The sequence below is a fragment of the Lacerta agilis genome, chromosome 4 (genome assembly GCF_009819535.1).
Source record: "Lacerta agilis isolate rLacAgi1 chromosome 4, rLacAgi1.pri, whole genome shotgun sequence".
In the NCBI taxonomy this organism is placed as follows: domain Eukaryota; kingdom Metazoa; phylum Chordata; class Lepidosauria; order Squamata; family Lacertidae; genus Lacerta; species Lacerta agilis.
The window spans coordinates 48213062-48236274 of NC_046315.1; the positions used below are offsets into that span (position 1 = coordinate 48213062).

The 23213-nt window shown below is 44.7% G+C and overlaps 1 protein-coding gene across 4 annotated transcripts in view; it reads right to left on the minus strand.

Annotated features, from left to right (window-relative positions):
* Nucleotides 1-20317, minus strand: part of APP (amyloid beta precursor protein) — a 139780-nt gene extending 119463 nt beyond the window's left edge. For 2 of the 4 annotated variants that reach the window (XM_033146883.1, XM_033146880.1), the window contains exon 1: nucleotides 20071-20316. In XM_033146883.1, the coding sequence (XP_033002774.1) occupies nucleotides 20071-20130 (60 nt within the window). In that variant the 5' untranslated portion in view covers nucleotides 20131-20316. Of the gene's footprint in view, nucleotides 1-20070 lie in introns of all 4 variants that reach the window. The other 2 variants (XM_033146881.1, XM_033146882.1) reach the window with 2 other exon arrangements.
* Nucleotides 20318-23213: the final 2896 nt, after the last annotated feature.

Below are 23213 nucleotides of genomic sequence, written 5' to 3' on the forward strand. Positions count from 1 at the left end.
CCCTGGACTCTTCTGTCTAACTGCTGTTCTGTCATCATTGTTTGCTAAAAGGAAAATAAAATTACTCACACTGCAAGCCTATAAATGTCTACTCAGAAGCAAGCCCCACTGAGTTCAATAGAACTTACTCTTGGGTCAAGGTATACATAATTCCTGTCTAAGTCTGTTCAATATGTGAACAGCCACAGATTAGCCACCTACAATTTTTATCATGAAAAATAGTGTGGCATATTAAAATATTCCTCCCCAAGCACCGCTGCTTCAGTCAAATTAGGAATTCCGTTCAACTGCTTTAAAAAGAGCACTAGTAGAGCTTGCAGTTTCAAAGCCTTTTGCTTTGTTCACTAAATGAAAGTTTAAAGAAAAGCTACATGACTATCATGTAATCCAATGACACATGACTATCATCCAATCTGTTCCCCACAGATGATGCTGAACACTGCTCCCATCACTCAAGACATAGTACATGCTTGCTGGGGCTAATGGGAGTTGTAGTTCAGCAACAGTATGGATATGTTTACCCTAGAAAAGAGGAGACTGAGAGGAGATATGATAGCCATCTTCGAATATCTCAAGGACTGCCACTTGGAAGCTTGTTTTTCCCCCTGCTTCATAGGCTAGGAACCGAACCAACGGATTCAAGACACAAGAATGGAGATTCCTACTAAACATCATGAAGAACTTTTTAACAGTTAGAGCTGCTCAACAGTGGAATGGACTCCCATGAGAGGTGGTGGACTCTCCTTCATTGGAGGTTTTTAAGCAGAGGATGGGTGGCCATCTGTCATGGATGCTTTAGCTGAAATTCCTGCATTGTAGGGGGTTGGACTAGATGATCCTTGGAATCCCTTCCAACTCTACAATTATGATTCCGGCAGGCCAAAGGTTTCCCATTCCTGTCCTAGTGCACTGAAATATTTTCTGATTCAACCTCAAAATTACCCGTTAAATTTACCAGCAAACCCATGCCAACCAATGCAAACTTCCTGGCATTTTAGAAATCTCTGTACTGCACTGATAGCAGAATCAATGGTCTCTTGTTAGCAGAGGGACGCCTAAGCAATAAGGTTATAATTTTCAGTTTATTTCAGCAAATTAAAAATCATAATATTGAAACAAAATGAAAAAAATGACAACGTACGGTTGTTGGACATACTGCAGGTCTTTGACAACAGTATTATTCTTCCATTTTAAAATAAAGGCACATTGAGTCAGCTGAAAAACAGCACGTAATGTATATATAGTAAGTAAACAGAAACAAGGCAGGTACCAAACAATACCTAGGTACGCTTCTTTTCATTTGCTCTCATTTTCCCATTCATTTTTGGCAGCACAGTTTGAAGTTTTCCTCTGCAGTGTAAAGTCTTAACTAATTTTTCTTTTATTTACATTAAATACAAAGCTCAACACATTTTGAAACTTCCAAAATATTAGCAAGTCAAAAAAATTGGGGGGGGGGTTGCTGTCGAGTCCTTTTACTCTCATTTTTTCTTTTTCAAAGTGGGGGTGGGAGACCTGTTTTGAAAAGTAATACAAGTTTTCCCCCACCTTCCTCCAACAGACCAGATTACCGGTACTTGGATTCATTCTGGAGACATTTTACTATTGCAATTCAGTCCTGCTGCTTTCAAGAGCAAGACTGAGTGAAACAAAACATTTCCTCGGCCACAATACACTTACTGTTTCCAGAGGGAAGTTAAGAGGCCCTTCTCTTTTGTCCTATCTTTCTCAAAGATCACTGAAGAGACTTAAAAAACAGTCACAATACAGTACAATACTAGTTAGTTCAAATGAGTGACTAGTACCCAAAATTCCACTTCAATTTAACTTATAAAGAAGAGAACAGATGTTCTTCCTGGTCATTTTACAGCCTGGCATGCTTCCAGAGTTCACAGCTCAAATATAAGGATAACATAGGCTCCTCCTGGGTTCAAACCCAGTATTTAAAGCAGGCTAACCAACTGCCCTCCAGATGTTGAGCTCCTATCATCCTGTGCTGGCTGGGGCTAACAGAGTTGGAGTCCAACAACATCTGGAGAGCCACAAGTTTGTAACCCCTGCTCAAAACGCCCCCAAAAGGCTGGCAAAAAAAACTCCACCTGAGACCCTGAAGAACTACTTCCAGACAATGTAAACCAGGGTTTCCTAAACTTGGGTCTCCAGCTGTTGTTGGACTACAACTCCCATCATCCGTAGCTAGCAGGAACAGGTGTCAGGGAAGATGGGAACTGTAGTCCAAAAACAGCTGGAGACCCAAGTTTGGGGAACCCTAGCTTAACAATTTTTAGGTGGACCAATAGTTTGATTCAGTACAAGACAGCAGGTTCATTAAGTTTGTATCCTTGCTGCAATCAAAGCCATTAGTGACCCACTGAGAATTTTCCATTCTAACTTGGATGACTTGGGAGCGGGGAGATGAGCTCTTTGGACAGGTGAGCCCATTCTGCCTACCTCCTCCTGCCTAACATTTGACTGCTTAAAACCAGAACTATTTCACACAATGGCCTTTCATTGGCCCTGGTTTTCAGTAGTCAGAGACATGCTCAGAGCTGTGGGTGGGAGGGATTCTTGCTGGTTAGGTTCTTAACAGAGTAATGGAAAGGCAGAAAGCAAACTTCACTCACAGAATGGCAAAATATAATAAGCAAGTCTCCTTTTGTTGTGTATGTGCAAAACGGCTTTGAAATGATGAAACTCCTCCTGTGACAGTGTGTGAATTGTGGACTCAGCTATTCACTTAATTTAACACAGGAATATGCTATCCATAAGCTGAAAGCTCAAATCAACACAGTACCCTCTTTTTTTTGTTTTTGTTTTTGAAAGTGCTGATCAAATCCAATATGTCTAAGCATGCTGCGTGTGGGGAAAGATGAAGGGGGGGGGAACACCTCTGTGAAAACTGCACGCCACTTCAAGTTTTCAATGTAATCTATCACAAACAAAACTTAACGAGAGCAGCTGCTAAACCTACCGGTATCAAATGGGCATCAAAATATTTGGAACAAGCTACAGGATGTGAGTAGTAGAATATCGCACAACTCAACATCTGATATGGACACAGCCATGCAGAGTTCACCAAGAGGTCTGCAAGCTTCCCAGCATGGAACATAGCAGCCATAGAAAAATACTATAAATGCAACAGTTCAGCACTGAAAAGAGGCATTGTGAGTTATTCTGCATTACCGGACTAGATTAAACAGATGGCATTAAACACTGTCTTTATAACCGCAGCCTGCATCAATTCACACGGACAAACTCCTAAACAACTTGGACCTCAAATAACTGAAGGAGCACCTCACCCCCAAAGTGCTGATACAGAGGAGGCCCTGCTGGAAGTTGTTCCACCCTGCAAAGTTCTGTCAAATAAATATGCTAAATCAGATCCCAGTCAAGTCAAAACTACTGGAGCATTTTCAAAAATGTTTCCCAATTCATAATTTGCCAGAAAGCCAAGACCGCTTCTGGCAATGGGAATGGAAGGTCGTAGCTCAAGGCAGTTTTATGGCATTTTTAGCTGGCAACTCTTCTGTTTTGCCTAAACTGCAAAGTTTTCATCGGTTGTATGGCATTATGTCTGTTGTATCACCCTGCCCCCCCCCAAAAAAATCCCTGGATTACAATTGTAGATAATATTTGTTACCTTCAGTGCTTTTTTCTTTTTTTAAAAAAAATGTTTAGGGCTACTCTCATTTTCCTACTCATACTGAAATACTGCCCCACGACGAGACCAAACTTAGATTCACAAAATGTTCAGGGGTATGCGTACCCCTAAGTCGTCGTCGTCGCCCCCCCCCCCAAAAAAAATAAGCACTGGTTACCTCTATGCTCTTCATCCCTACCTCTGAGAACAGGAAATGTCCATTTGTCTTTAGTACCAATATGCTCCTGAAGAAATTAGACATCAAAAGAACAAGCATCCATTGAGATGCACTGAGCTGGATTCAAATTCCTAAATATTAAATCCCTGATGGGCAGTGTGTATTGCAACATTTGAATGTCACTGTGCAAACTGCCCCACAAATTGTGGTTTATATTAGTCAATAAAAGGTAACAGTTAGTGTGACGTATTTCCAAATTTTCTTTTACCGCCTGCTTTAAATGTGTACAACTGCTGATCTTCTATACACAAACACTTAGTTTTGAGAGGTGACCAACCTTTGTTCTGCACAAAACATAGCACACACTATAGGATCAAAACAAGGGAAATGAGTATTAAATCAAAGAATTCCGACACCTTCCCTTGTCAGCTGTCTCAAGACAGATGGAGAGCCCATGGGGCTGTCCAAGCATAGACGCCGTTCTAAGAATTCACCTCCTATAATGCAAAATTAAGTCACTCTTGTATGTCTGCCAAGTCATTCCACAAGGCTGTGGATTTTTGTAGGTATGCAGTCACTTCAGAAGTACTGTACAGCCTGCACATTATAACTTATGCATCGGTTGTCAAAGTGAATTCAACAATGAAGTTTTAAAACCATTTCACACATCTTGTATTCTCACTGAGTACAGAAATCATATCTATCTACGGATATGGTGCAGGGCGAAGAAACTAATACAGGACGTAAGTGACGTGAAAGGGAATGGTATGACCAGACGCAGGGGAGCAGCATTCTTAGCACACTAGTTTTCCACACAGGATAAATGGCTATGAAAATAACACCCTGCTATTACCTCAGCTATGCCCGGACTCGCCGAGTTCAGAATTCAATGAAAGCACAAAGGGAGACCGAAGACTGCACACCCAAAGATACCACTGAGACACCCATCCAGAAACTGCTAAACCGAGAACCTGTTATCTTAGCCACAAAGCAACAAGCATCTCTTTTCCAACGCACACTGTGGGAGCACAGCCCCTGCTTAAAAACAGCTGAATAAATGGCTCTACGTAAACTGAACGTTGTAACCTCTTCGTTTACATGAATGCACTTCCCCTATTCAATAATGAACAACTGAAATGTGATATATGCACTGGGAGCAAAGCCCTAAATAATTATCACTCGGGGCAGAAAATTACATACGCATTGGATTCAGGCTAAGTATGCAATAATGCCCCTCTCTGCCATGCTGATGACTGGGGAAGGGAGGTGCATATAGGTGCCTTTCTGCTGGACTGCACCAGACGTGCAATGGGGGACGACGACTCTGCAGCAAAGGTATGATCTGTGATCAGGTGGGTGGAAAGCTAATGCAGACACTTTGCCTGACAGTGGTAGAGAATGGGGCATTTCTGGGTTGTGGATCCCAATCTCCAGGCCCTTTAGCTACACCAGCATGGAGCTGCCATTGCACCTTCCACTCTGGCCAGAGGGAGCCAACAGAGCTTTGGCACCCAGCAGTGGAACCGAACCACATCTCGCCAGCCCCACACGACTGCTAACCTGTCACAGTCATTTCAATGGGACTGTAAATAACAAGCCAGGCCGACAAGGCACCTCTCCCTAAGGAAAGACTTCATTTCATTTTAAAAAGTCGTTTTAGTGATCGTCTTGTACTATTTTTAAATGATGTTTTATTTCTGTAAACAACGTTGATGTTGCCGCATATAAATGGCGTCATGTAAATACTCTTATATAAATAAAGCAAACACATTTCACCACAGCACCTCCTACTCCACCTACATCACTGCAGGAGCCAGGATAGGAGGCAGGGGGTGGGGGGTGGATGGGCTGGAGAACAGCTAAATTGCTCTCAGATTAGACAGTGCTTATTTCTGATTTTAAGAAGCGGAGTGCATTCTTGGATGCCAAAAATTTAAAATGCCAGAACATAAAGAATCAGCACATATATAGGGGATATATTTCCTATAAACATAATTAGCATTGACTTACAAATTTTATTTTTCTCCCTCTTCAAGATAACACCATCTAATTACCGGTCTGCATCATCTGTAACAACACCGAAACCTTTTTTCTTCTGGAGGAGGAATCTACTCAAGAGCAGTTATTAAGTTTGGGAAAGCAGCAATTGTACATACAAGGAGTGGAATGTAATTTTACCACCAGGAGAATTTATATGTGAGTTAAGAGCTGGGAGGGGGAGATGGGGGGAGCAGAAGAGAAACACAGCCTTTGCTAGTTCTGCATCTGACCTGAAAATGCAAAAAGGGGGGGGGGAGATGCCTGACTGCTAAGAGCTGAGCAGGTGCATAAACTGCAGGGGATTTTTCTTTCGAAGCTGCAGCTTTCAAATAAAATGGCACCTTGAGGCATCGGTAGGTAACAAAACAAAGCTGTGCAAACCAGCCATATGGTCATGTTATGTATTTGTTTCCCCCTGCAAAGCGCAGTTCTGCTTCCAGTGGAGGGCATTTATTAAAAACATGCTTCCAGATAACATAAAATAACAAGTTTCCAGCAATGCACATCTGGGGCAAACGCTTTATTACTCTGAGTCCTTTGCTCTCTTTGTCTGCCTCCCAGGTAAGAAGACGACAAATCTCCCTACATTCCCTGTCGACGCAGCTCTGATAGCTTTGGACCTGCAGCCAGTTTCTGAGCCCTCCACCTGACGGACAGTAGCACCAGCAAAATTGAGGAATGCATCGCAGCAGCAAAGGAATCAATGGCTGCATTATGTTCACAGTATTCGTAATAAAGGAGTTCATTTAAAACGATCATAGCACTAAAAGGTTTTCGAAAATCTGTAAGCAGCTCTGCGCCATGTTCTTATGTCGATACGATTATAAAGGAATATTAAGTTACACAACATCACCCTGAGATCGAAGCCCAAATTTCAAAGGAACCAGCATTCCAAGGCTGGCCAAACCTTCCCCAGAGGCAACTCGAATTGCTTTAACAGATAAAGGGAGAGAGATCCCTCAAAAACCCTTAAAAAAAATATCACTGTACTGAAATCTGTTTCGTTCTATTCTACAGTCTTGCGTCCCCCCACCCCACCCCCACTTCCCCCTCAGCATTCAGCTGCTCCATTCAGAAGTCACTTTGTCAACTGAGAAGGGCTCCTAATGCCAAGTTATGCCGTGGGATAAGATGCCTGGAACTTGAAGCATCTGGAAATATTCCCTCAAAGACACTTAACACTATTCAAGATGGTAATGTCCTCTACACACTCCACTATAAACAGAAAGAAAGATGAGAGAGGGGCAAAACAGCAGTTTGCTCTTAGGTTTCTTGGTCATACTGGGGCTCCAGAGCATTGGGGGGGGGAGGCGGAGGCACACACTGAAACAAATTTGGTTGCCATAGCAAACAACTCGCTCATTTTTGGCCACCTCCATGAAAACGATTGCCACTCAGCCTCGATGCTCGTCTTTCACAAGAACCTTTTAAACCCAGCCTGTCCCTAGCTATGCTCACTGGGGCTGACAGAAGTTGACAGCCAAAACATGTGGAAGGGACCCTGTTTCAGCCTCTTGTCACGCTGCAGAAAGGGGAAGCAAACCACTAGAAATAAAGCAATAATCAAAAATAAACAACAAACCATGAGGACAATAGTTCTGCTTTTCTGTCCCTCTGACTTAAATAACTAAAATACAGGGTGGGGGAAATCCAGTTATTTCAGCTACACCTGCCCCCCCTTGCAGAGCCTCAATGGCGTTCCCCCAACTACTAGGCTGAAGGGTCTCTGCCCAGCTCCCCCTTGGAAGCGGTGCTTGGACAAAATGTTGGCTCCAGAGGTAAAAAGAAAAAGGTAAAGGACCCCTGGGTGGCCAAGTCTAGTCAAAGGCAACTATGGGGTTGTGCTCATCTCACTTTCAGGCCGAGGGAGCCGGCATTTGTCCGCAGACATCTTTCCATGTCATGTGGCCAGCATGACTAAACTGCTTCTGGCACAACGGAACACTGTGATAGAAGCCAGAGCGCACAGAAACGCCGTTTACCTTCCCGCCACAGTGGTACCTATTTATCTACTTGCACAGGCGTGCTTTCGAACTGCTAGGTTGGCAAGAGCTGGGACATAGCAACGGGAGCTCACTCCCATTGTGGGGATTCGAACCGCCGACCTTCCGATCGGCAAGCCCAAGAGGCTCAAGCAGTGGAGTTCGAAGTCCACCGCCTGGTCCCCACATGCCAAACATCTCTCAGCCCAGGCTTTCCACAGAAGGAGCCATATGGTGCTTGCATCATGGTCAGGCAGGAAGCTTCTTCATTGAACTGAGGCAGAAGAACTCCAAACAAGTCATTCGTGACACAATAGCTTTGGGGGAATGCCCCCTTTTGATTCCCAAGAGTCGCACATCTGCCTGGTCTCTTTCTGTATCAACAGCTTAACATTTAATAATCTGAATTATTCTTGCCTGTGTGTGGCAATGCTTGCCCTCCTTGGCCAAGCCAGCTGCTTTACTCTTAACACACTACCATTTACAAAGCCCTCTCTGTGTATCCTCAGCTCAACTCCTCCTCTATTCAATGAGACTTAACACAGAGATCATTTTACGGAGAACTTCAAAAGAAAGACGCCTATAACTCACACCCTCCACAACCCTCATTCCTGTTCGCGCTACCAGAGGTTGGCTACCGGAATAATCAAGAACAGATATTCAATTAGAGATGGAGTTCTTTTCTCTGAACAGGAGGCAGGAGCCACTAATACGGAAATAATGGATTTGACAGAAGGTGCGGTGTCTTCAGACTCTAACGAAACCTTACTATCAAGACAATTTAGACTGCAAAACTACATATAGCATCTGAGTACAGATCGGCTGAAAACAGAACTAGCCTAAGGATAACTTCAGCATGTAAGGTGACAAGACAGTTTAGCGATTATAGAGTAAACAAGGTTAGATATGTTGGGAGCGCGTTCGGATCAGACGAACAAGAAGTGCTGTTTATGTCACACTCTCTTACAAAACAACTCTAACTGTGGTATGAGACATTTCCTCGTTGGCCCTTCTCTATTAGAACAAAGTTACAGCAGTTCAAAGCAATGGTATATCTCTGCATTCTTCCCAAAGTACAACTTGTCTGGTCTCAACCTCAGTCGTAACATCAGCAACTGAGATGAGGGCCAGCTTGATAAAGACTATAAAGTGGGGGGGGGGGTGGGCACTGAACCTGTGGCCCCCAGATGTGTTGTGCTCCAATTCCCATCAGCCCCACCTTGCATGGCCAATGGTCAGGGATGATGGTAGCTGTAGTCCCACAACCTCTGACGGGACACAGGTTCCTCATCCCTTCTACATAGTTCCAGAGGTGGGGAGACTTCTTGCTTGCGGGATCTACTTTTATTCAAACCCCAAGATCCATCAATCAGGGATCAGTGCAACCACCATTAAAGAATTCCAAGCTGGGGAATATTTCTTTAGTACCAGAACTGAGCAGAGCATACAGTCCTCCCGCAGAAATTTCAACTCATGTGTACTATTTTAAAAAAAACCATGTTTTGTTACTCCAAGCTTTCTTCACTTCAGGAGTATAATAAGCAGGCCACTGCTGCTATACAATTGTATATCATAAATCTACTGCTGGCTACCCATAGATTTACCAGTACATCCAGAACTGCTTTTGGTAAAGACTATATATATGAAGCAGAGACATCACCTTGCCGACATAGTTAAAGCTATGGTTTTCCCAGTAGTAATGTATGGAAGTGAGAGCTGGACCATAAAGAAGACTGGTCACCGAAGAATTGATGCTTTTGAATTATGGTGCTGGAGGAGACACTTGAGAGTCCCATGGACTGCAAGAAGATCAAACTTATCCATCCTTAAAGAAATCAGCCCCAAGTGCTCCCTGGAAGGACAGATCCTGAAGTTGAGGCTCCAGTATTTTGGCCACCTCATGAGAAGAGAAGACTCCCTGGGAAAGACCCTGATGTTGGAAAAGATGGAGGGCACAAGGAGAAGGGGACAACAGAGGATGAGATGGTTGGACAGTGTTCTCGAAGCGACTGGCGTGAGTTTGGCCAAACTGCGGGAGGCAGTGGAGGATAGGGGTGCCTGGCGTGCTCTGGTCCATGGGGTCACGAGAGTCGGACACGACTGAACGACTCAACAACAACAATATGAATATTCTGGTTTCTTAATTTCACAATAAACATTTCAGGAAGATGTTCAGTTCTAGAACACATGATTGTACATACATAACCTGCCAGTAATTTTTAATTCAAAGTAGATGTTCACATGGCAAAGGGGTCAATACATTTCTTTGTTCCTTAGTGTGCACACATGCGTGCTAAAAAAACCCTGCATGTTTTGTTACCATATGCGGTGATATTCGGAACTGCTATCTATTATAAACCCCAACTTAGGTTATGTTATGCAGAGTACACAACTCATTATCACAAGCTATCCATACATCAAGGGAATGACTGCAGCAAATGCTGTTGATACTTTGAGAATTGTATAACAACTATATACATTAGAAATATTCCATGTCAAGATAAAAAACCAACAAACCTTCGCAAGGTAAAATTCACTAAGCCTATTCATACAGTGTTTCACATTAGGAAATTTGTCTTGGGCCTATACTACTATAAAAAAGAGAGCCTGTACAACCATTCTGACAAAGCAACTTTTCTGATTCTGAGTATCTAACTATTTTCTGATCCTTGGCTGAGAAATCTTTAGCTTTTGCCAGTTATGTGGTTCATACAAATCTATTCAAAGTAATTATGCTTCTTTAGAATGCTAGAAAGTGTAAATTGAAGAGTCGAAATTATTTGCATTCCAATCCCAAATTAAGATATGCACTCTTGGGTAATTTACTCTGCCCAATGCTTTATTCTATTTTCTTTTAAAGACCCAGTAACACACATTTAACTAAAATATAAATATAGCTCTGGGTGGAATCCACACAAGCTGTTCTTCCAATTATATTTATAGTTATAGTAATTGCAACAGAACGAAGAAAATAAGGAATTAATACAGAAAGAACCAAATCCTTAGCAATCTGTTATTGCAATCATGGGTGATTTGCATACAAAAATTCAATGTAAAAGTTCTACAAGAGTGTCCAGCTGCATTATTGCTAAAAGTGAATAGTCAGTGGTTTTTAGGAAGTCCACAAACAGATTGTGAAGACAACAATCATGTCCTTGTGTTTGACTCTCAGCAACAAGGGTTCAAAATTAGCAGGGTGCCAGGCATATTTTGCGCCTAAAGATTCTCTATTTGCAAGCACCTCAACAGGTCTGGGTGCCATTTTTTTTGCCTGGCTGACACTCAAGAATTACTGAAATGTATGTACTTTGAAGCCTCAAAGTATATGTTATGGATATACAATATGTTAAGGAGTTTAACAATAAAGAGTAGGGTGTTTTGAAAACTGAAGTAAACACCAATTTAAACATGTGTTAACAATTTCCCAGTTTCTAACACTGTCAGCAACCAATATTTGGAGACTGAAACACAAATGCAAAACATCTACCGGTAGTTATCCAAACACTTAAGAACCCATAACACACATGCTATAACTATGGAGGTTTGAAACTAACAACCCATAAGCCCTTTCAAAATAAACATACACAAATTGCTCCACATTCGAGAGAACAACCAACCAACTAACTACAGTACCAGTGGTCCTGTTTGCAAATCATAAAATCACAGACATGTAGAACTGTAGAGTTGGAAGGGACCATGTGGGTCATCTAGTCCTGCAATGCAGGAACATTTTGCCCAACATGGGGTTCAAACCCACAACCCCTGAGATTAAGAGTCTCATGCTTTACCCAAGTTATCTTCATATCACATATTCATGTATAACTGGTAAGTGGGCACTGCTACTAAGCAGGTGGGGGCCAATAAAAGCAAGTACCCATTCACACTGAAGCCAATATAAAAACTCACTATCTCTACTATACAGAAACTTTCCTCAGGAGTTTCTTTATGACAAGCATGGCAGAATGCCTTGTTTTTAAAAGGATTGCATGCTATTCCAGAATATTAACAGCTCCATAAAACCCAGTGAATGATCAGATGGCTTCAAGTTTGAAGACTGTGCATGGTGTTTCAGCTTTCCCAGATCTGGTGTTTCACGAGCAGCCCCCATCATTCCAGATGCATTTACTTGGAGGAGCCCAGGCCTGATGTCAGCTGCTGTGCCATGCGTCACCCGGCTCACTTCCAGCAGGAAGCATGAGACTCTCCCAACAGGAAAGGGCTTTGCCTTTCTCCAGAACACTTTTCACTCTCCAAAATCAACATTACAGTGCACAACTGGCAGGGCTGAACCAAAACACTTTGCCATTCCCAACAGTGCTTCAACACAATCTTACAGCTTTGCCAAGGATGGTAGGGCTGATTTATCATATTATTCTCTGCTTCCCTGGGACCTCTAAAGTTGTTTATTTTTATTTGCATTTCTATCCCAGCAATTTCCCCCTGCCCCAGGAGCTCCAGAGGGTATTTATGGTTCTTCCCTCCTTATTCAATCCCTACCACAACCTTGAGCGGTAGGTTAGGCTGACAGGCAGTGACTGGCCCAAGGACACCTAGATGCCCAAGTGAGGATTTGAACCCTGAGTCCCAGCAGTGTTCAAGATAAGCCAGGCATGTTTTGCAACTGGTGCGGGTCCAATTACAACTACATGGAGATCTCTGGATGCCAGGTTGGCGGCTGACATCTCCATCTGGCTGGCCCCTGAAGCTTTGGAAATTGATGGCAATCCTACATTCTCAGTATTTAATTAGAAGGAGCGTTGGAAGACACCAAACAGCAGGTGGAATACAGCCTTACGAGTCACTTAAGACAGGTCATGCCTGCAGGTTTGAACCAAGCAGGGTCTGAATTTGTTTTAATCAATCACTTTGGCAGTTCAAATATTTCAGACCATGAAAAGTCTAAATACATCGGCAATATTACCATTTTTTTAGTGGCTATGCTAAAACAGACTCTGAATTAGTGGGACAATGCCTTTATTAGTCCAATTTATCTTTAAAAAATCTAGGATGTGGATTTTAATGTTATACAGAAATCTCTTTTTCTAGGTATTGTTCTGAAGAAAAGAAATAAGCTGAGCACCGCCTGTCCAGCCTTTGAACATAACCAATGAATCACACTGCCATCTCTGAATGTTAACAAGTCACCACACAGACTTGACTGGCACAAATAGCTAGTTCCCAAACACACAGCAAATTCTCAGCCTACGCCTGACCTCTGGGGTCTGGGATATCAACATGTGGAATCATGGTATAGGTACCAGGCTTCAGTCAGGGCAAATAGGAATCAAGAAAACCACAACTGATGACCACATAACATAGACCTGTATCAACATGTCCTCAGATGTAACTATATAGTCCTGAGGCAGTGGTAAACGTACGCAAAGTATTTCAAATGCTATGAGGAACATGACCACATACACAGGCACTCAGAGTCAACTTAAGATCAAGACCCATAGATAACAAGATTAGTCACAGTGCAAAATATACAATTAGGAACAGGTAGTGAAAGAGACGTGCTCTGGTCCATGGGGTCACGAAGAGTCGGACACGACTGAACGACTGAACAACAACAAAAAGTGAAAGAGAGGGAAGAGTGACTTTTGCACGTCCTGAACAAGAAGTAAAAACAAACCAACAATGTCTCTGGTTCATCTTTAAATCAGTCAGTTCTGTTGAATACAACCAAGCTGTCCTGAGGATTATGACTATGTTACGGGCTCTATTTAAGCAATCGTCCAAACCATGGTTTGCAAAATTGGAAATAAGCAAAGGTTTGTCTGTTCCCTCTTCCCCTCACATACAACTTCCTCCTGTTTCCTGCTTAGCACTAACCATAGTTTGCTGGTACATTCAGATCAGTAACTATAGCCTTTGTGACCTGGAATATATAAAAATGAACTGGAGTAGGAAGTCACATATAAAAGGGTAAGAGAAAGGAGTACAAATTCCAGATTGTTGGCCATGGGATTTTAGTTTTAGAGCACAAAAAAATGTATTTAGCATTGTGCCAGCAAATATACCCAGTGCTAGAAATAGCACACTTTGGACTTCTGCAACCCTATACTACCAAAGAACATGTATTTTAGTTTCTGACATCCGAGAAGCAGGAAAAATTAAAAGTTGAAAATAGAAACCACCAATTTTGTAGTAAACAAAAGAAAGTATATCATTTGGACACAAACAGTTGCATACAGTCACAATTCTGATGACTAGCTACATATTTGGATATTGAGTCTGGTTTTATATTACAATATTAAAACCATCAGGCTCATAAAAAAACATTAAAAACCCAACAGGCAAAATATTGCTATACTAGTTATTGTTGCAGATCAAATAAAACTGATGCACTTCACGTCTGTAGCCAAGTTTATTTGTTGTGTCAACCTGTAACTTTCCCAGTCAATAAGCAATGTACAAGGCACCATTTTATAAAACTGTAAGAAATATGGTCATGTATTCAGTTTGTTAAAATATGTAACACAGAACACTCCGCTAGCTAGTACAAAAGTTCTACTTAGTGAACATGTTTGAATACTTATACCATATAACCAATAAGCATTTTTGGGGGGAGATAAAGTACATACATATGTGAAGCAGAAAGAATGGCCAAGACCTTTCTCTCCTGGCAACTGAAATCATTTTATCCTGCATCTTAAAAATAATCACCTAATACACACCGCTGCATAACATATCTTGTATGGACACCAAAGGCATTTTAAGAGGCATTCCTGCAGCAAGCTACTCCCAGTCACTGGAGAAAACCTGCAGCTCTCCATACATGGTTCGACTACAGCTCATATCAGGGGTCAGCAAACTTTTTCAGCAGGGGGCCGGTCCACTGTCCCTCAGACCTTGTGGGGGGCCGGACTATATTTTGGGGGGAAAAATGTGAACAAATTCCTATGCCCCACAAATAACCCAGAGATGCATTTTAAATAAAAGGACACATTCTACTCATGTAAAAACATGTTGATTCCCGGACCGGATTGAGAAGGCGATTGGGCCACATCCAGCCCCCGGGCCTTAGTTTGGGGACCCCTGGCTCATATCATCCCTGACCACTGGCTAGGCTGGCTGGGAGCTAGGGAAGCAGTGTTAGAAACTCAGATTTATAAGCAAGGCGCCAAATGGCTCCTTAAACCAGGGTCACAGTCGCAAAAATGCAATGCCTAGTTGCCATTTTCGGGTGGGACAGCTCGAAATTATTTCTTCAATACAACTTTTTGGTTCCTGAAATTCATCTGATTGTGCAGATAAAATATAATGCATAGAATTCTACAGGATGTGAAAACAGGCAAGATCCAGGAGTGCACCACCAGATGGTGGAGATGTCAAGTGGCAAATTTCAAACGCTGTAGGGAAGTTGTAATCCATTAAAATCTGGAGGACCACAAGGTTTTTATCCCTAATCCTGAGTCTCACCAAAACTCAAACCTGAGCAACTTCCACAGACAATAGATTTTATTTTGGCTGAAAGACAGCACTCAGCGATACCTATACAAAAGTCCCATACTCAAACCTCAGGTTTGGAAATTAAATAAGCATCTTTATTTTCTACAAGCTTACATTCTAAGAGTTACAACTTCTTTTGTAAACATTGGCCTTGGAATGAGTTCAACATTCAACAGAAATAATAAATCTTCAGTTAAGGCTGTAATTAACATCTTCAGCACATAATTTTGTTTTATAAAATGAGCTTCACAAAGGCAATTTAATTATGTCCAAATGGGTTAACACTGAAATCTGACAATGTGCAGCAAATGATGCCAGAGGGTGGGGGGAGAGAGTGAAAAGAAAATCTATCCAAGGCCATAATAACTGAAAGCAGAGAAGGCTTTGCAACTGTAGACAATTCTATCCTAATGGATCTGGCATTCTTCAGAACAAGGCCAGGTAAATTAGTTCAGTACAGTGGGATGGTTTCATTTTATAAAACGTAAAGCAAGTGGGATGTGCAACAATACGTTGCAAAGTAAATTCTCCCCCTGGGGAAGGTGTGGCTCTCCAGATGTTGTTGGAATACAATGTTGTGTTTTGATTGTTGTAAGCCACTCTTGGAGCTTGGGGTGAAGGGTGGGTAATAAATTGTAATAATAGTAATAATAATAAAAATACAACTCCCATCATCCCTGACCAGTAGCTGTGCTACCTGCTGTCCTGATGGAAGTTGTCCAATAATATCCAGAGGGACAGGGACTCCCAAACACTCCTCCAACAAGACTACTTCTGTCCCAGTTGACATCCAGATAGCCATGCCTTCCTCCAGGATCCTATAAGCCAGGGGTAGGCAACCTAAGGCCCGTGGGCCAGATGCGGCCCAATCGCCTTCTCAATCGGGCCCACAGACAGTCTGGGAATCAGCGTGTTTTTACATGAGTAAAATGTGTCCTTTTATTTAAAATGCATCTCTGGATTATTTGTGGAGCGTGCCTGGTGTTTTTACATGAGTAGAATGTGTGTGCTTTTATTTAAAATGCACCTCTGGGTTATTTGTGGGGCATAGGAATTCATTCATATTTTTTTTTCAAAATGTAGTCTGGCCTACCACATGTTCTGAGAGATGGTGGACCGGCCCACGGCTGAAAAGGGTTGCTGACCCCTGCTATAAGCTGTCAAAGGCTCAAACCAGCCAATTCACTTTTTTCTCTGGTACTTCTGCAAACCTCTGAGCTTCCCTCATCCTGCTGACTTTGTTTCAAAATGGCATCATTTTGTCTCCATTTCTCTCGGTACAAGGGCACCAAGTTCACCATGAGAGGGACTGATGTTTCCCTTGTCTTAATTCTTATCCACCCATGGAAAAGGGGTAACAATATTACTGAGGGTTCAGTTTGAACCAAGGTACACCAGTGTTATGCTTGGGGCCAGATCTTACATGCCAGAGATGGACTCTGTCACATATGAAGGAAGCTTGTAAACATCCCGGTGCAGGTAAAAATGGGGTTCTCCAAGACAGCCCTGGCAGGAAAAAAACAGTTCTCTCCATTTCTGAGGCCAGCACGGACTGACACTGTAACCTAACCCACCGGCACACCTTTGTGCTGCGCTAGGTGTGTGTCACACAACCAGTCACCAATTTGGATTAGAGGAGCAGATTCACGAAGGATAAGGCTTTCAAAGGCTACTAGCCCTGATGTTACGTTCTACCTTCCACTGTTAGGAGGCAGTGTGTATTCTGAATACCACTTGATGAAACCGCAGGTGGAGGAAAGTGCCGTTGTGCTCCGGGGTCCTGGAAGAACAGGACCTGGACTAGAATCAGTGTTAGAAACTAGGATAGAAAAGCTATTCGCTACATGGCTCCTGGAACTTAGGCTATGGGTGCAAAAACAAAGTCTTGTCGCCATTTTGTCCTTTTTACAAAGGTGGCTCGCACTACGGCAGGGGAAGTGCTACTTCGTTGCACAGCATTGATCCTACTCTGGAGTCAGTAAATTAAATAAATAAATAAATAAAACGCACTGTGCAAATGATACAATTTATTTGAGAGGATTGGAGTAGATGACCCTCAGGGTGCCATTCAATTCTATGAGTAAAACCAACATTTGAATTGTGAGCTATTCTGGTGGCTTAGTGACTTGACTTAATGCCTGGTTCATTGTAGATTTGTTAAAGCAGGTTTGGGCAAATGATTTGCAGTGGCTGCTCAAGCTGCCCTGTGGGTGGATTGCACTCCTCCAGGAAAAGGCAGGCAACTCATCCCACCTTAAAAAATAGCATTCAGAAGATGCTCGAAGGCATTCCTGTCTTAAGGGTGACGCATGAGGCTATGACTCCAACGCTAAAAAAAAAAAAAAAAGGAATCAGTGGATTTCTGGCTAGCTGCTCTTTTGCAGATTGCATTTTGTCTAGATGTTCCACCCACTCCACACAAGTGAAGCATCATCCATCAGCTGCTTAAGACCTCTTTTTGCACAGGCTTTCCCTAACCCATAATAGTGGGCCCTGCTGGTACTGAATTCCTGCTTTAAGATAAGATTTTTTATGCTGCACAGTATCTGTTTTTAGTGTATCATTTTATTGTTTTTAATGTTCCATTTCTGTGTGGCACTGAGAAATTCTAAGAATTACCAGTAAGCAGTTTAGAAATGCTTTTAATTAAGCAAACAAACAATACTCTTACAGCCCCTACACAATGACTCAGAACTAAGGATGCAATCCTTGCCTCACTGAACTCAGTGGGACTTACTTAGGAGTAGGCACGTTTAGGATTCCACCGCAAGTCTCAACAATTTCACTTGGACTTGGCTTGCGTAGCATAGGATTACAGACTACACCCTGTGAGTAAGTCCAATCGAACCCTAGGAGACTCACTTCTGAGCAGAAGCAGACAGAACTGCACTATGAATTGCAACGAAAGAGAGGCAGCTAGCCTGCAAGAAGAAAGGTTTGCAAAAACAAGCAAAGAAGAGCAAGAGATAATGGCTAACATCCCTCCCTGCAAAAAATAAAAGGAAAGGAAAGGCAACAGTATTCCTCCTTACTCTATGTGAATGGAGATATTTTTCTTTTCCCTGTCTCTTCCAGACTGACATATACAGAGATTTGCACATTATTTTTAATGAGCAAAAAATTAAATCCTAGATTCTTTCCCCAACAGTCTCCAAAAGAGGTGTGGCATATTTAGAGCGTCTTCTGCCACTCCCCTATAATCTCCCCCTTTAAAATAAGAGGGGAGCAGACTGGTCAAAACCGCAGCTTCCACCACAGAATGATGTCTGGACCTAACAGATTCTTTGTATAAGCGCAAGTAGAAGAAAAGCAGACAACCAAGCCAAGCAGAAGGCAGACCCCAGTTTAAGGAAGAAGGGGAAGAGCACCCCCCCTTACACTGCCTAGTCGTGTGCCCAGGCTCCAGTATGTTGCACCCAGCCCTGGCTGCCTGACGGGCAGTTAGATGAATGGGAAGGGAGAGTTGTTTCCAACACCTAGCGGTGAGAGGGTTGCTCCAGGCTGCAGCTCGCATTATTACAGCGCTTCCTTGCTGCACTGCAGAGGCGCCATCTTCTTGCTCTTAATCTTCCCCGCCAACCCATTTCCTTTCCATCAGCTCCCTAAACGCCCATACTAAGAGGAATCCACCCCCCTCCTTGTAACGCGTGGAGGTGCCCCTGAAAAACACGCACGGCCAAGGCTATTTCCTCCCGCAAAACGGTGGGGGGGGGGGAGAGAAGTCACCCCCACGAGACACACACATACCCCCCTCTCTCTATCGCATCCAAACAAAGTCTGCAAGGCGCTCCCGGATCAATGAAACGGGGGAGACTGGAGGGTGCTCCCTCCCAGAAGCAGGTCCTGCCAGTTGTGGGAACAGACGGGGGGGCGGGGAGGCTGGCTTCTGCTTTTTTAGGAAGCTGGGGGCTCCCTTGTGCAAGGGGGGCGGCTATTCCGCAGGAGCCGCCGTCCGCTCTCAAGTTACTCAGAGGCACCTGATCCAAAAACTTGACTCCCGCACCCCCTTCTCCCCTATGGACGGCTGAATAGACGGGATGGTCCTTAACCGCCCGCCTGCCGTTTGCTTTCCGCACTGGAGCGCAGAGAGAGAAGAGGAGGAGGAGGAAGAAGAACGAGGCTAGGCTACCAGGAGAGGCGGGAAAACCGGCGGGATGCCTGCCGTCTCCTCTCCCGATCTTCCCCGCGGTGGGTCTCTCACTCCTCCCCCTCTCCCCCACCATCCTTCCCGGTTCGGTTCCCCACCCCCCCACCCCCAGGTACGCAACACAGGACAACCCAGATCTCTCTCTCTCTCTCTCTCCAGGAAGGCAACAAAAGCCACGCAGCGGCCAGGAGACGCGATCGCGGCTCTGCCAAAGCCAAACACTCGGCAGGCGGATCGCCAAGACGGCGCACCTCGAGGGAGGGAGGGAGGCAGCGGCGCCCTCCTCCTCCCCCCCCCCCAGCTTCCCGGAGACTGTCGGTCGCGAAATCCTCCACCAGCACCGAGGAGGCGCACGACCCGGGCACCCCCCCCTCCCTCCAAGAAGCCTCCAAGTCGGCGCGTCCCACCTCCCCGCCCCACCTCTCGGCGGAGCCCATTGTTCAGGCGGGGAGACAGACAGAGAGAGAGAGACCTCTCGTCCAGGCGGGGGGCCGGGGACGCCCCCTCGCAAGGCCCCCCCTCCCACGGAGCAAAGATCCTGGAGGGCAACAGCACCAACCGAGAGGGCAGCCCCACCCCCGCGCCCCTTCATTATGCCGTGTCTCCCACTCACCCCGGGCCCCCGCCTTACCTCCAAAGCGTCGGCGAGCCACGAGGCCGCGAGCAGCAGCCCAGCTAAATGCGGCAGCATCGCGGTTGGCGGAGGAAGGAGCGGAGGCTCCCGCTGGAGAAGGGAGAGCGGCGAAATCCAGCCGGCGGCTCGGCTTCCTCGTCCCCGCCTCTGCGCTGCTGAGGAATGGAAGGGGAGCTGCAGCAGCGGCACCAGCCGAGCTCCGCCGAGGAAAAGGCGAGTCAGCTGATGATATCCCAGCCCACCCAAAGCAGCGGCGGCGGCGGCGGCGGCAGCAAGGCCGGCCCTCCGCAGAGACCCCTAGCGGAAGCGCCGCGCAACTACAACCACCCTCCGCGCACGCACAAAAACACATACGCGCTCACCCCCGAGGCGCCTGTGATAATAATGGGAGCGAATGTGGGGCGGGGGGAGGAAGGAAGGAAGCCGAAGGAGGGGGCGCAGGAGCCCCGGTGGCTGTCTGATGGCTGTCTGGGTGGGGCGGGAACGCCGATAGGGCTGTTTCATCCCTCGCTCTTCCTTGTTTTTGTTTTTTTAAAACTATTTTTAGAAGCCGCGCAGCTTGCCTGTGGATTCGCGACCAGACCTGGCGTCTCTCCTGCTTTCGCAGGTTACTACCAGGTGGTCTGTTTTCTTGTTAGACATGGGGGGTGAGGTAGCGTTTTGTCAGTAAGATGCGGTTGAGGTTTGGTTACAGGCGAGCGGGATATAAATCTTGGGAAATAAATAAAGGAAATAATGTAACAATAATATTGTGCTGTGAGTTTTTTTGGGGTGGGGGTCATGGGCGTAACCCAGGGGGGAACTGCCCCCCCCCCAATCAATACAAATCTGAGGTTCTGCCCCCCCCCCACGAAAGCCTGTCCTCTAACAAAAATCCATGGGTGGGGTGGGGTTAGACTGTATTATGCCCGCTGCCCTTCTAAACCTTGCATCCAGCAAGGGTTATAGTCAAATGAATGATCTCATTGTTCATATAGCCTGGCAAGGGACACAATGCCCCCTAAGCATGGGTCGTTAATATAAGAAAGGGATTTCCTCTCTGCCGGAGGACATGGGGGTGGGCCCCCTCTCTCACCTGGCTGATAGCGAGGTGGATAAAAGCCAAGAATGTGAGAGAGAGCTTGTCTAGAAGCAAGCAGAAGCCAGAGAGAGAGAGAGCCATGCTTGATTTCTGTTTGAATCCAAGGCTGCGGCTGTGGGAGAAGCAAGACCTTCTGGGCTGTTAATGCTGTGAGCCCCTCCATCATAGGCTCAGATTGTACATAAGCCATATACTATAAAGACACTGCAGTCTCCTCTGCCCCTCATTCCAAGGCAATGGATCCCTGGGTAAGTGCCTGGAACCCCTGGAATCACTGCTCAGAGATTGGGGTGGCATGCCACAATATAAACCCTGCAGCATGTGCATTGTTGCAGTGGATGCAATTTCCTTCAAGATAGTTTGCTTTGAAAGGCTTTCATCCTACCCCATATTTCCATACCGCCCCCCCACCCCCACTCTTAACAGCTAGCTTTCTTAAGGAAAATCTGTGCCACTATCCGTATGCTTGTATGTGTGGGAGTGACAGGATTTGATGTGGAAGAGGAAATGGTGCTTTGAACTTGTGGAACAGCATTTTGAGAGTTAGATGTTTCTAATTAACCCTATTGTTTGCCATCTCTGAAGTGAAAACCCTCTAGATGCAGCCCAAAAGTGTTAGAACCATGTCAATGTCATGTTTTAATCACTTGAAAGAGTATTTAAAGGACAAGATGTAATTACTGGGTATGATTTTTATTTTATTTTAGTGCTTGATGCAGGTTATCCTTTTAATTCCCCAGGAGAATTTCTCACCGTATCCAGAAGGCTTTGACTGCTGTGTCTGATCTTGCAGAATGACAGCTACAGCCATCTTGGAAAGCAGGCCACAGAAGTCAAGACCCAGAAGTATTAGTGCTCTTGGGCTTGCCAATCGGAAGGTTGGCAGTTCGAGTCTGCACGACGGGGTGAGCTCCCATTGCTCTCTGTCCCAGCTTCTGCCAAGCTAGCAGTTCAAAAGCATACCAGTGCAAGTAGATAAATAGGTACTGCTGAGGCAGAAAGGTAAACTCATCACAGTCCTCCATGCACCAGAAGCGGTTTAGTCATACTGGCCACATGACCCAGAAAGCTGTCTGTGGACACATGCCAGCTCCCTTGGCCTGAAGCGAGATGAGCACCTCAATCCCATAGTCACCTTTGACTGGTCTTAATCGTCCAGGGGTTCTTTACCTATTATTTACAGTTCATATGCAACCACACACTTGTGCCTTGTGTAATTTTGCCTCTAGTACAGACAGCCAGGGAGTAGACAACAGCAGCAAAGTGCAAGAGATATATGCAGGAGCACAATCTGATTTTTTCACAAGTAACATTTACTTATTTAATATAATTTATATACCACTTGATTGTTTAAAAAAAACACGCCAAGAAACTAAAATCTGTTTATTTACTTTTATGCATTTCTGGCTTTTGTTATTTTGTTCTTTGTTTAAAATATAGTCCGGTCAGCAGCAGTGTTCTCAGAAGGAACTTTTAAGAAATGCAAAATCTCCATTGCCTCAATCGGGTGGGAAATCTTTAGTAGCCCAAGGGATGTGTTCCAATGGCCTTGAGTAACATGGGACGTGGCAGTGATGGGTGTGGCCAGAGGCAAAAATGGATGGTGCAACAGACGTGGCTCCTCTTACCATAGGCTACATACTTGCTATTCAGAAGGAAGGAACATATACCGGTACACCAGTGTCTGCTTCCTCCATCAAGGCAAGCAAGAGACATGGTCACAGGTCAAGGGCACATTGCAGGCAGGCAAAGTACTTGACAAGAGCTTGGAGCAGGGCTATGAGAGCTATGGCTTGGGGAGGGAGTGTGGTCTGAGCATCCATCAAGGGATCTGGACAAAGGGGCCCAGGTAGCGCTATAAGTGAGGTTGCCCATGGATAGTGTAGATTGTGAAATCTTTTAAGAATGGCTCTGGTGTGCTTTCTTTTCCACATGAACAATATGTGCAAGTCAGAACATAGGAAGAGTCTGCTGGATCAGGCCAATGGCCCATCTAGCTCAGCATCCTGTTCTCCCAAAGGCCAGACAGGTGTCTGTGAAAAACCCACAAGTAGGATTT